Genomic DNA, 13901 nt, shown 5'->3' with positions numbered 1-13901 from the left:
TCATAGGCAAGTTGAACGCCAACCTCACATTTTCCGGACTAAAATCTAAGTATTTCCCCCGAACCATTGTAATATAATTCTTTGGGTTTGGGTTCTTACTTTGATCATGGTTCCTAGTGAACCATGCATTGGCATAGAACTCTTGAACCATTAGGATGCCAACTTGTTGGATAGGGTTTGTTAGAACTTCCCAACCTCTTCTTTGGATTTCATGCCGGATCTCCGGATACTCATTTCTCTTGAGTTTGAAAGGGACCTCGGGGATCACCTTCTTCTTGGCCACAACATCATAGAAGTGGTCTTGATGGGCTTTGAAGATGAACCTTTCCATCTCTCATGACTCGGAGGTGGAAGCTTTTGTCTTTCCTTTCCCTTTTCTAGAGGATTCTCCGGTCTTAGGTGCCATCAATGGTAATGGAAAAACAAAAAGCTTATACTTTTACCACACCAAACTTAGAATATTGCTCGCCCTCGAGCAAGAAAAGAAAGAATAGATGAAGAAGAAGAAGAAAATATGGAGGAGAGGAGGGATGCTATTCGGCCAAGAAGAGAAGAGAGGATTGTGTTGTGTGAAAATGAGGAAGAATGGAGGGCTATATATAGGGAAGGGACGGCGCTAAAAACTCTGTACGCACGTCTTAATAAATTGTTTTTCATTCACAACTTCGATACAACTAACCAGCAAGTGCACTCGGTCGTCTAAGTAATAAACCTTACGTGAGTAAGGATCGATCCCACGGAGATTGTCGGCTTGAAGCAAGCTATGGTCATCTTGTAAATCTCAGTCAGGCGGATATAAAATAGTTATGGAGTTTTCAAAAATAATATAATAAAATAAGGATAGAAATACTTATGTAAATCATTGGTGAGAATTTCAGATAAGCGCATAGAGATGCTTTTGTTCCTCTGAACCTCTGCTTTCCTGCTGTCTTCATCCAATCAATCCTACTCCTTTCCATGGCTGGCTTTATGTAAGGACATCACCGTTGTCAATGGCTACTTTTTATCCTCTCTGGAAAATGGTCCGATGCGCTGTCACTGCATGGCTAATCGTCTGGAGGCATCACCCTTGTCAATGGCTGCATCCCATCCTCTTGTAAAAATGGTCCAAATGCTCTGTCACAGCACGGCTAATCATCTGAGGTTCTCGATCATACTGGAATAGGATTCACCCTCCTTTTGCGTCTGTCATTACGCCCAGCACTCGCGAGTTTGAAGTTCGTCACAGTCATTCAATCCCAGAGTCCTACTCAGAATACCACAGACAAGGTTTAGACTTTCCGGACTCTCATGAATGCCGCCATCAATCTAGCTTATACCACGAAGATTCTGATTAAGAGATCCAAGAGATACTCATTCAATCTAAGGTAGAACGGAAGTGGTTGTCAGGCACACGTTCATAGGGAATGATGATGATTGTCACGTTCATCAAATTCAGGTTGAAGTGTGAATGAATATCTTAGAAGCGGAATAAGTTGAATTGAATAGAAAAACAGTAGTACTTTGCATTAATTCATGAGGAACAGCAGAGCTCCACACCTTAATCTATGGAGTGTAGAAACTCTACCGTTGAAAAATACATAAGTGAATATAGGGTAAGCATGGCCGAGTGGCCAGCCTCCCATGGAGGTCTAGAGATCTCAAAATGATCAAAAGATGTTCCAAGATGTCAAATACAATAGTAAAAAGTCCTATTTATACTAAACTAGCTACTAGGGTTTACAGAAGTAAGTAATTGATGCATAAATCCACTTCCGGGGACCACTTGGTGTGTGCTTGGGCTGAGCTTGAATGTTACACGTGCAGAGGTCATTCTTGGAGTTGAACGCCAGTTTGTAACGTATTTCTGGCATTCAACTCTGGTTCGTGACGTGTTTCTGGCGTTTAACTCCAGACAGCAGCGTAGAACTGGCGTTCAACGCCCTTTTGCGTCATCTAAACTTGGCCAAAGTATGGACTATTATATATTGCTGGAAAGCCCTGGATGTCTACTTTCCAACGCAATTAGAAGCGCGCCATGTTGAGTTCTGTAGCTCCAGAAAATCTACTTTGAGTGCAGGGAGGTCAGAATCCAACAGCATTAGCAGTCCTTCTTCAACCTCTGAATCTGATTTTTGCTCAAGTCCCTCAATTTCAGCCAGAAAATACCTGAAATCACAGAAAAATACACAAACTCATAGTAAAGTCCAGAAATGTGAATTTAACATAAAAACTAATGAAAACATCCCTAAAAGTAACTAGATCCTACTAAAAACATACTAAAAATAATGCCAAAAAGTGTATAAATTATCCGCTCATCAGTGACGCAGGAAGAGAGGAAGAAACAAAATCAGCAGTTGTTCATGGAAAAGCCGCGGTCGCTCATGGAGGTAAAAGAAGAGAGGAGGCGGCGCATAAGGGAGAAGGAAATGGAAGTTCAGAAGAGAATGGGAACCCTAATGGGTCTCCTGAGCAAAATGGCCCACTAAAAAGGGAAGCCCGAATTCCTTCTCTCTGTGACCCAGCCGAAAGCCCAAAATCTTTTAAAATATCCCAATCAGAAAAATATACCAGCCCAAAAAAATCTTATCAGTGGATTTTTTATTGTGGGGCCACTGACACCATGACCCATGATCCTCATGATTTTGACAGCCTCTCCACACCTGTTAAAACTCATATTGAAACAGCCAGTGGAGAATTAATTGCGGTTCAAGGAGAAGGCTCCATTATTTTTTCAAAAAAATTAAAATTAAAAAATTGTCTCTATGTCCCTGCACTGTCATCAAAGTTACTTTTTGTAAGCCACGTTACAAAGGAACTAAATTGTGTGGTTCTCATGTTCTCTACTTTTTGCCTTTTACAAGACATTCTTACGAATGAGATCATTGGGCGTGGTACTGAACGTGGAGGTCTTTATTACGTTAATGAGGTTGTTCACAAGGGACATGCCATGCTTGCTCACGGAACGGTTACAAGGCAACTCTGGTTATGGCACAGACGCTTGGGACATCCTTCCTTTGGGTACCTTAAGATTTTATTCCCTAGTTTATTTACTGGTAACACTGAGCCCATCAAATGTGAAACTTGCATTCAGGCAGAGAATCATAGAGTTACTTTTTTCCCTAGCAATACTAGAGTCAATTCTGTTTTTTCATTAGTGCACTCTGATGCGTGGGGTCCAGCTCCTGATTCTCATAATAATCAATTTCAGTATTTTGTGTTATTTGTGGATGATTTTTCTCGCATGACTTGGGTATATTTTCTAAAACGCAAATCTGAAGTACCCGACAAGTTCTATGCATTCTATCAAATGATTCTCACTCAGTTTGATAAAAAAAATTCAAGTACTTAGATCAGATAATGGTGGTGAATTTGTGAACAAATCGATGCAAGAGTTTTTTAGAGAAAAAGGCTTAATTCATCAAACTTCCTGTCCAAACACACCCCAACAGAATGGTGTGGCAGAACGGAAAAATCGTAAGTTACTGGAGATGACTCGGGCCATGATTTTTGATGCAAAGGTTCCGACACGTTTGTGGCCTGAAGCTGTTGCTACCTCAGCCTATCTTCTGAACAGGCTACCCTCTCAGACCCTCAACCACAAAATACCCCTACAGATCCTAGCTACTCAATCTAATATCCCTCCTGTCCAAATGTTACCACCACGAGTTTTTGGGTGCTCTGTGTTCGTCCATATACCCAGAGCTAACCGAACCAAATTTGACCCATGTGCTGAGAAATGTGTCTTTGTTGGGTATGCTACGCATCAAAAGGGGTATCGATGTTATAACCCAATCACTCATCGTGTACATGTAACTATGGATTGTGATTTTTTGGAATCGGAATATTTCTTCAGCAGCCAACTTGATGTTCAAGGGGAGAAAACTAGTAGTGAACCACCAAGTTGGTTGGTTAACCTGAGTTGCCAAGAAACTGTTCCAAAAGAGCAAGTAGATGGAGCCAACGAGCATGCCTCTGTTAACGAAGAAGAGACCAACACAACCAATGAGCATCCTTCTGAGAATGTCCAACAAGAGGTAAGTGACCTTCACTTTGCTGAGTCTTCTCCTGTTATGAATGAAGTCACTAACAATGACAGGTTAGAATCGGAACCAGAACCTTTCACACTTCCGCCACGAAGAAACAGAGGGGTACCACCTGTCCGATATTCTCCAGAACATGTTCCTCGAAATTTAAAGTATCCTATAAAGACAACCAGAGAAGGAGTGGTAGACATTGCAAGAGCTTTCCTTACCTCCCTTCTAGCTGAAGACATTCCCAGAACAATTCAGGAAGCCAATAAGAAGGGTGAATGGCGAAAAGCTATGAAAACGGAGATGGAGGCTCTTGTAAAAAATGGAACTTGGGAGAGGTGCATCTTACCAGCAGAGAAGAAACCAGTCGGGTGTCGATGGGTCTTCACCATTAAACACAAAGCAGATGACACCATTGAGCAATATAAGGCAAGGTTGGTGGCAAAAGGCTATACACAAACATATGGCATTGACTACTCAGAAACTTTCTCACCAGTTGCAAAGATTGACACCATCAGAGTACTATTTTCAATAGCAGCAAATGAAAACTGGCCACTCCATCAGTTTGATGTCAAAAATGTTTTTTTACATGGGGATCTGAAAGAAGAAGTATACATGGAAGCTCCTCCAGGGTTCTCTGAAGATTTCCAAAGAAATGAAGTTTGCAGATTGAAGAAAGCACTTTATGGGCTTAAGCAGTCTCCACGTGCTTGGTTCAAAAGGTTTACAGTGGCCATGAAAAGGTATGGGTACAAACAAAGCAACTCTGACCATACTTTATTCTTGAAAAGAAAAGGAGATATGATCACGTGCCTAATAAGATATGTGGATGACATGATCATAACCGGAAGTGATTTGAAAGAAATTGCAAAACTGAGGAATAACTTGTTCAGAGAATTTGAGATGAAGGATTTAGGAGGACTAAAGTACTTCTTGGGAATAGAGGTTCTTCGCTCCAACAAAGGGATCTTTATTTCTAAGAGAAAGTACATCATGGATTTACTTGCAGAAACAGGGATGGTCGATTGTAAGCCAGCAGATACTCCTATGCAAGTTAACCACAGTTTAAAGTTTGAGGAAGGGGCTAATCTAGCAGATAAAGAGAGGTACCAACGGTTAGTTGGGAAATTGATTTATCTGTCACACACTCGACCAGACATAGCATATGCAGTGGGGGTGATAAGTCAGTTTATGCACCAACCTCAAGAGGATCATATGAAAGCTGCCATGAGTATTGTTCAGTACTTGAAGGGGACACCAGGAAATGGGATCATGTTCCAAAAGAATGGACACTTAAACATTGAGGCTTACACTGATGCTGATTGGGCTGGTAATCCAAATGACAGGAGATCTACATCGGGCTATTTTTCTCTTGTGGGAGGTAACCTGGTGACATGGAGGAATAAGAAGCAGAAAGTGGTTGCTCTTTCCAGTGCTGAAGCTGAATTTTGGGGAATTGCCAAAGGTATAACTGAAGTTTTATGGATCAAAAAACTGATGACCGAGATTGGTTTTCCACCACAACTACCAAGTCAATTAAAGTGTGATAATAAGGCAGCAATCAGTATCTCAGAGAATCCTGTGCAACATGACAGAACTAAGCACGTTGAAGTTGATAGACACTTCATTAAGGAGAAGATTGAGGATGGCAGTGTTGAGCTTCCGTTTATAAGGTCAGAAGACCAGTTAGCAGACATCCTCACCAAAGCCGTTGCAGACAGAACATTTACCCGTGTTCTTAACAAACTAAGCATTGGTGATTCCACTGCTCACCTTGAGGGGGAGTGTTAGAATATTTGTTAGAATATTATAATTAGAGTAACAAATCACAGGATATCAGAGATAATCAAGGAAAATCAATTATATTTATTTAGAATACTTTCTGTATTTAGTTTCCTAGAATTCTATATTAAGAGAGTGATTGTAAACAAAGAATATACAAGAAAATACATTGAAAACCTTTCCCTGCTTCCCTCTCTGTTACCTTTGCTTGTGTATAACCTTTCCTAACCCTCGATACTATTTCAAAAATATTCATCTTTATTTCAAATTCAAGAACAAGATCCCCCCCCTTTTTTTTTCTAGTGGTTCTTAACTTTGTAGGATAAGATATGTGCTATATGCAGCATTGTTCTTTGTCAAAATATGCAGCTACCTCACCAAGAAAAACCCAAGAGATGATGAAATGGTAGTAATGGTAAGTTTGGTAACACACTAACATGTTATGACATCATGGACAAAGGTTGTTTTGCAAGAACTCTAAAACTTCAATAAAATTTGTGTTAAGAAGCCAATCAAACAGTCACGTAGTTGGTTTAGGTGTTGATATCCCTGACCAATTGGGGAATAAGATGGTATTGGCATAGAATACAGAAAATAGAATAATTATATATTAATGATGTTATTGTCTTACTGACATGTGCATATTGCGTATAATAGGATAAACTTATTTATAGGTCAAGGATATTAAGGATAAAATTTGAAGATAAATGATAGAAATTGATATGTAAATTATTTTAAGGTATATTAAAATGTTATCAAATTAGTCCAAAATATGTTATCTATTTTCAACAGTAGAAATTCCAAAAAAAAAAAATCATGAGTTTTTCGGAAAAATCTCAACAGACACAGTCCAAAATGATTGGAAACAATCAAACAAAGAAAACTGAAAAATATGACTTACAAGTATAATTACTCGTGTCATGCACGTGATAAGATTAAAATTATAATTTTAAAATTAATTTAAATTATAATAATTTGATTAATAAAAAAGTAACATGTTATGTTTTTTTTTCAATTTAGTGTTAATTGGATTAATTCTAAAATAGTTTATTAATCGGTTTTAATAATCTACTTTTTTCAATAAATCAGACTTATATACTTAATGTGATCATAAATAATATAGTAATAGTTAAATCCACCAATCAACATATTAGTTATTATCATACTATAAAACAAATTAAATATAAAGGTTATTAGCACTTATAAATCTATAAAATCACACTGTCTTTGTTCGCGTGCAAGAGTTTACTTATTAAATAAACTTAAAATATTTATAAATTGGACCTAACATCACTTGAAAGAATAATGGAAAATAATCAACTTACCTTATCATCCATGAGAACCATTTCTATGTAAGTCATCTTGTTCTTGTCAAATTTAGATGAGACTTTCCATAACCTTATATATTACGGTAGTTTTTCTTAATATATATACATATACATAAATAATTCTATACATGTACATAAATAAAAAATATATGAATTATATTTTATTAAACTCTATGTTACTGGTTATTAAAAACATTAAAATATATGAACCAAAAATATTTATAAAATGGACCTAATATCACTTGAAAGAATCATGGAAAATAATCAACTTACCTTGCTATCCATGAAAACAATTTCTATGTAAGTCGTCTTGTTCTTGTCAAATTTGGATAGAACTTTCCATAACCTTATATATTAATTTTGTTAAATAATTCTCTATATATATATATATATATATATATATATATATATATATATATATATATATATATATATATTACAGTAGTTTTTTTTTAATATATATACATATACATAAACAGTTCTATACATATACATAAATAAAAAAATATGTGAATTATATTTTGTTAAATTCTATCTTACCGGTTATTAAAAACATCTAAATCACATATATTAATTTTTTTTGTTATAATTATTTTGTTATATATATATATATATATATGATTATTTTTTATTCTACAATCGTATAATAATTTTTTATTTTTTATATCTATATATATTCCTCAATTTCGACTCCATTCATACGTATATTAACAATATTTTTCTAATAGTGATATTTTAATTTTTTGTTTTATTTTTTTTCACGTATCTTTCTTTTTTTTTTAAAATAGTGATGTTTTAATATTTCTTTTTTTTAAATACATTTTTCTTAATAATTACATTACTAATCTGAAATATAAAATGAGAAAGAAAATAAACTTAAAAATCAGAAAAAAAAAGAAATTTTATATTAACAAATATAAAAATAATATATTCAAAAAGAATAGTCGTAATATATAAATTGAGTCAACAATTTAAATTTCTCTAAAACTAGTTTAATCAAATATTAATATTAGAAATAAATTACTTAAATAATATTTAATCTATTCTAGTCCTTAGACACGTATAGATTAGAGTCATTCTCGTAACGACAACGAACTGAAACAACATTGTAAGTTCGAACATTTAGAATTCGTGCAAATTCAGACAATTCCTTTGTTCTTTGAAAACCTTCTGTATCCCTTATAGAGTTGAATCGAAATTTCTTTTATGGAAAAAGAGTTACGGATCAGAGATGGCTTTGATGTGTTGGAGACCAAAATCCGGAAGTCACTATTTATATTTGAGTGTCACAATCATTAAACCCGAAAGACCAAATAAAATAGTATATCTAGTTTTATTCTCATTCAATTCTAAATCAAAAGTAATGATGACTTATTTAATTTAGCATTTATGATAATAAATGAGATGACCATTATATAAGTCATTTAATGTAAAATAGCTTAATTTACGATTATAATTAATATATGTATTGCCCATAAATAGATTAGGAAATAATAATTTCGTAACAAAATAATAATTCAATTTGGATTACAATTAATTGATTGATAGAAATTATAATAAATTGTATGATATTTAAAATATTAGGACATTATCATATTTATACGATATTTTTATAAAATAAACTTAAAAGTGAAAATAGTGCATTCATTTTGGCAGAAAAATAGATTCATGAGAAATCGACACCTCACTTCCATTAGTTGGGAGAAAATCCAGTTTTAGTATATTAAGTAGATTTAGAAATATAAATTCTATTATATCTTCCTAAACAAACCTAAACAACTCTACACTAATAGTCCGTGCCATATCGTGTTTTTCAAGACTTATATTTAGGAACATATAAAATTTTGATAATAATACACGGATAATTGAAATAGATTATATAAGGTTTTTCAAGTTATTATTATTATTATTATTATTATTATTATTATTATTATTATTGGATAATGAATAAGAATTAAAATTATATCAATATTTTTAAAATTAATATAATTAAAATGACTAAAAATATTTAAAATCAATGTGCGTTATTAATATCATAAGATTTGATCATTTTATGATTAGAATAAAATATTCTTACCATGATTACCATAACCGGTGTCATTATTATTATTATTATTATTATTATTAAAAGTATTTTTAATTGACAATTGATAAGTAATTTAATAATGCATTAAATATTGATTTGATATAATTATAATGAAGATATGTTCATAAATTAGTATAATTATGTATTATTTATTAAATATTAATTATAATATAATTATAATAAAGATATTTTGTATATAAAATAATTTAGAATAGAGAAAAGTGTATTTATTTTGGAGGAAAAAAGGAATCATGAGGGATCGACATCTCACTTTCATTAGTTGGGAAAACCCCAATTTTAGTATATTAAGTAGATTTTGAATCATATAACTAAATATAGGGAAGTCTTATACAAATAAGGAGGTGGAATATTTGAAAGAAACAGTGAAAAAGAGAAAGGGAGAAAAAACAGTGTGGTAGTACAACTATGATCATATGTACTATATACAGCTAAATTCAAAGCAAACATGACAAGACACTCAAATTCTGCCTCTCACTTTGGTGTCCATCTATTGAAAAACAACGACACATGTTCCTATCAACAGATTCCAGAAACATATAAAAACTTAGGATAATATTGCTCTCAAAAAATTGCAAAAGAAGTGTCTAAGGAAAAGCTCATTTTGCATTTGCCATTTTACTCAAATTTTTCTGAGACATAATTATGTGTCATAGTTATAGATTATGCCACTAGTATTTTCCAGTAACTTGAGTTGATAATCGAAAATCGTTGTATGATTTGATAGATTTGACTAAATTGTCATCTAACGATTCTTGATTATCAACTTCACATGAAGACAACTCCATGTGAGTTTCCACCTTAATGCAGTTACCAACTTCAAATACAAAAAAAGCATATTTCACAATTGCACCTCAAAGCTCCAAATACAACTCTTTGGCATAAAGAAAATTCTAAAACCATATATGCACATGGACAGATCATAGTTGCAAGTTATGTTTGGTAATCTAAGTTAACATATTTAAGATTTTGTGTTTGAGTTCCTGGAATCCAAGTTAACAGCAGATGAAATCGACAATGACAATGATTTTAAGTTTCACAATTTTGAATAAGTTTTTTAAGTTTATTTTTTGAATAAGTTTCGCAATTTGAACAAGGTTTTTTAAGCTTATTTTTTTCATTATATATAGCTATAATATATACTTGGTTTTGAAGATTTGTCTGGAGTCACCTGCCACAAGCCCACAATCGAAATCATTGATAGAACTTATTACATAAATAATAGGATTTTGCAAAATAATAAAAGGATGAAAAATTTCAAGAATACATTTATCTATGAAAATTTCTAACCTATTTTTACTCCCTAACCAAACAAATCCCATGTCATAAAACATGATTGCACCCTTCCTCCAAGACTCACCCTCTTGTGACAAGGAACAAAAATTCTGCCATTGACCAAATTCTTTAACAAGAAACAAAATCATGTGATTTGGTATTTCTTTTCAATCTGTTATTGCTTGCTAAAAGAAGTCAATTTTAAATAGAAATGCAAGAAACTCCATCAAAACCTAGATCAGCATATGCACCAAAACAAAAACATATTTATTTACATGTAAGCTGTAGAAATCACTGTTGACAAGCCTTGTTTTAAACCACCAAGTGAATATGAATGCCATACTACAGAGTACAGACAAAGAATTTGAATCCAATCTAATTAGAAGCCTTTCTCTATAGAAGCAGAAATTGTACACTACTTTCTTTTGAGAAGAACCCTTCTCCCCCGAGTAGATCATTGCCTTGCTTCTGGTTCTCCGGGAGGTGGTGGTTGTGAGGAGTTGCTAGCGGCCGGTTCGACACGACTCTCACTATCTTGATTCCTTTCTGGTGTGTGCGACTCATCAAGAGGCTGGCTCATGGTAAATGTAACAGGTCTAACATGTTTCGCCTCGGACGAGTTTTTCAATGGCAGACGGCATACCGGGCAAGTGGATTGTTTCCTCAGCCATATGTCAATGCAAGAAAGATGAAATGTGTGACCGCATTTCGGCATGATGCGTAACACTTCTCTTTCTCTGTAATCTGCCAAACATATGACACACCTGTAGAAGTAATGCGAATTAGTTATCCATTCATTGACTCCTTGGTTGAGCTTTCAAATCCATGAAGTGCTTTTCTTATATCATTAGCTCTTGTAACCGTGGATTTAATTTCTACGGACTATCATTGTAAAGATGTCTTACACGGACATCCAATTATGTCCTTCGGCAAAAGTAACAACTTTTGAAATCAACTACTTGAATGGTTGTCCAAAAGAAAGGATTTGATTGGATGACAGTGTAAACATCAAAATCGAACTCCATGAATAAAGTATAAAAAACGATGTTAAGACAATTACAGTATCTAGAAAACACCAGAAGTTACAATACGAGGTAAAGGAACATATGAGGAACAAGTTGTGCATGAGCTGAAACCGAGAGACCGAACTTAACTGTGTATCTTCAATGGCACTGAAGGCCTCTTGGTTGAACTTCAAAGTGGGGATTGCATCAAGCATAACAGGCTCGGGTTCAGGGTCATTAGCATGATGTTCTGGCTATCATAAACAACGAAAAATTAAAATCTAAATCACCCACCCTGAACAGATAAACAAGTAAAATAAACAAAACCACCACTTAGGTATAAACTAAACTACTAATTAGGCAAAGAATAATATCATCAACTTGAATTATATGATATATGGAATACTGACCTATGAAGAAGTTTCAACCACATACTCATCTTACAAAGACAAATCAAATGAAAGGGCAGTATATACATTGTTCAATACCTATATACCAATTCTACATCTGATTGAAATTTATAGCCAAGTCACAGATTTATTCTAGGAAAAGGATGCAGCATTTGCATCATTTGATATAGAAGCTTACAAAAGAACCAAAATTATAGCTGTCCTCATTCCTTATATGCTTCAAGGAGGATTGGATCAGAACAACAATCTAGTAACCATGACCAAATAATACATAGTGTAGAACTAATTTTCACAAAAGTTGAGCAGAATATCAAAAACTCAAACTCATGTTCACAAATCACAACCCAGAAAAAAGCTTAATAAAATCAGCTCAGAAAAGAAGGGGGGGGTCTGAAGAGGTGAAATTTTTACCTGTTCTACGTCAATCCTGGATTCAATCTCATACATCATGCGAGATTCAACACTCCCTCTTATCCTCCCACAAATGATTCTTGTGCACACAAACACAATGAAAGTGGCACTCATCCCAAACCCAATGACCGTGGTAACCAAATTGGTACCTGAACCCATCATCTCCAATCACCAATTTTTTTTTTTCAAATTTTAACACAAGATTCAACCAAAACCAGAACCCCAGAAGCCGGAAAAAAGCTCAAGAACACAAGCTACCACCACCGCATGAAAATACAGAACCCCACTTGGAAGCTTCAACCCCAGATAGACACGAAGTCCAACGGGGACAAAAGGGTGATGGAAACTAAAGAAAAGAGGGAAAATAGAAATGACCCATGTGAGAAAAATGGAAACTTTCGGTGTCAGATGGAAGCTGAAAAGGGTATGGAGATGTAGGAATCAGAAGTGGCTTTGGTGTGACTCAAAGGAAGGTGTTGGTGTGAAGAATAAGAAGAAGAAGAAGAAGAGAAGAGTTGAAGAAGACTCTTTTCTTTTCAATTCATTCTTCTCTCTTTCGTGAGTTGGGGGTGTGAGTGTGCGGCTTCTTCTTCATTTCATGATATCACTGAAAAATGGGAATCGTGTTCGTAGGGTCCACAGTGCATGAGAGGGTGTGGGTCCCATCACCAACACACAGCTCAGTTGAGTTCAGACCAAAACTGTGCCCTTTCTAGTTTTTAGATCCGACGGTTGCAAATTTCGGTCTCACTTTTTTCGGCCGCAACATATCTTAACGGTAAAAAAAAACAAAGGGAGAAAATTATTTGTTTATTTAATATTTATTGATAAATCAAATTCTTTTAAAATAAAAAAATTGGTAAACTAATAAAAGTAATTATTTAATTATCTTTAAGTTAAGATTAGTAGATTACGAGACCTTTATATGATATAAATTATAAATATAATGGTAATTAATTTATTATTTTATTATTTTATAAATTTGTTAACTTTAGAAACTTCAAATTTTTTATTGATATACGCAGATATTTATGAAGATAAAATTAGAGTAAATTTTAAATCCATTATAATTTATGAAAATGCCAACAAAATAAACTCAACTATTGTTAATAATAAAAATATTTCATATATTTAAAAATATTATAAAAATATCTAACTGTAAAAAATATTTTTTTTCATTAATAAAATTGTCATTCACTGTGCTATTATTGTTATTTGGGAAGAGAAGACTTATCCATGACCGACATTAGAATTTAATATTGGGAAGTGGAGTGAAAATAAGATTAATATGTAACGGATGTCACGTTAGCATTTTCGTTTTACACTTCAGTTAATTTTGATAAAGAAAAAGGCTTTTTCTTTTACAGTTGAATATTTTAATAATATTTTTAAACTTATGGAAGACACCTTTATCATTAACAACCGTGAAAATTATTTTTGTTAGCATTTTCAGATTGATAACGAAGGATAAAAAAGTAACTACCCGTGTCATGAATACTCATTATCATTTGTTATACCTAAGTAGGTTACATTATTGATAAAAGTTACTAAGAATATGACTTAGACTACATTTA

At 33.7% G+C, this 13901-nt stretch overlaps 1 protein-coding gene across 1 annotated transcript; it reads right to left on the bottom strand.

Moving 5' to 3' along the window:
* Positions 1-10748: 10748 nt before the first annotated feature.
* On the bottom strand, positions 10749-12908 carry LOC107634950 (uncharacterized). The gene is made up of 3 exons (XM_016338282.3): positions 12328-12908; positions 11657-11760; positions 10749-11266 (listed from the first exon to the last, which is right to left on the bottom strand). Exons 1-3 carry the CDS (start codon positions 12487-12489, stop codon positions 10957-10959), a joined length of 576 nt encoding a protein of 191 aa, XP_016193768.1. The 5' UTR covers positions 12490-12908; the 3' UTR covers positions 10749-10956.
* Between the last annotated feature and the right edge of the window lie 993 nt (positions 12909-13901).

Source organism: Arachis ipaensis, chromosome B4 (genome assembly GCF_059453495.1).
Source record: "Arachis ipaensis isolate K30076 ecotype BB chromosome B4, ASM5945349v1, whole genome shotgun sequence".
NCBI lineage: Eukaryota > Viridiplantae > Streptophyta > Magnoliopsida > Fabales > Fabaceae > Arachis > Arachis ipaensis.
This window is presented reverse-complemented; position numbering and strand designations above follow the sequence as displayed.

What these genes read in the sequence shown, in the direction of transcription:
- LOC107634950 (XM_016338282.3), bottom strand. Translation starts at nt 12,489, where the DNA reads ATGATGGGTTCAGGTACCAATTTGGTTACCACGGTCATTGGGTTTGGG. An exon ending in CCAGGATTGACGTAGAACAG is followed by an intron (nt 11,761 to 12,327) that starts GTAAAAATTTCA and finishes TGTTTATGATAG; the next exon opens with CCAGAACATCATGCTAATGA. An exon ending in AGTGCCATTGAAGATACACA is followed by an intron (nt 11,267 to 11,656) that starts GTTAAGTTCGGT and finishes TTACTTCTACAG; the next exon opens with GTGTGTCATATGTTTGGCAG.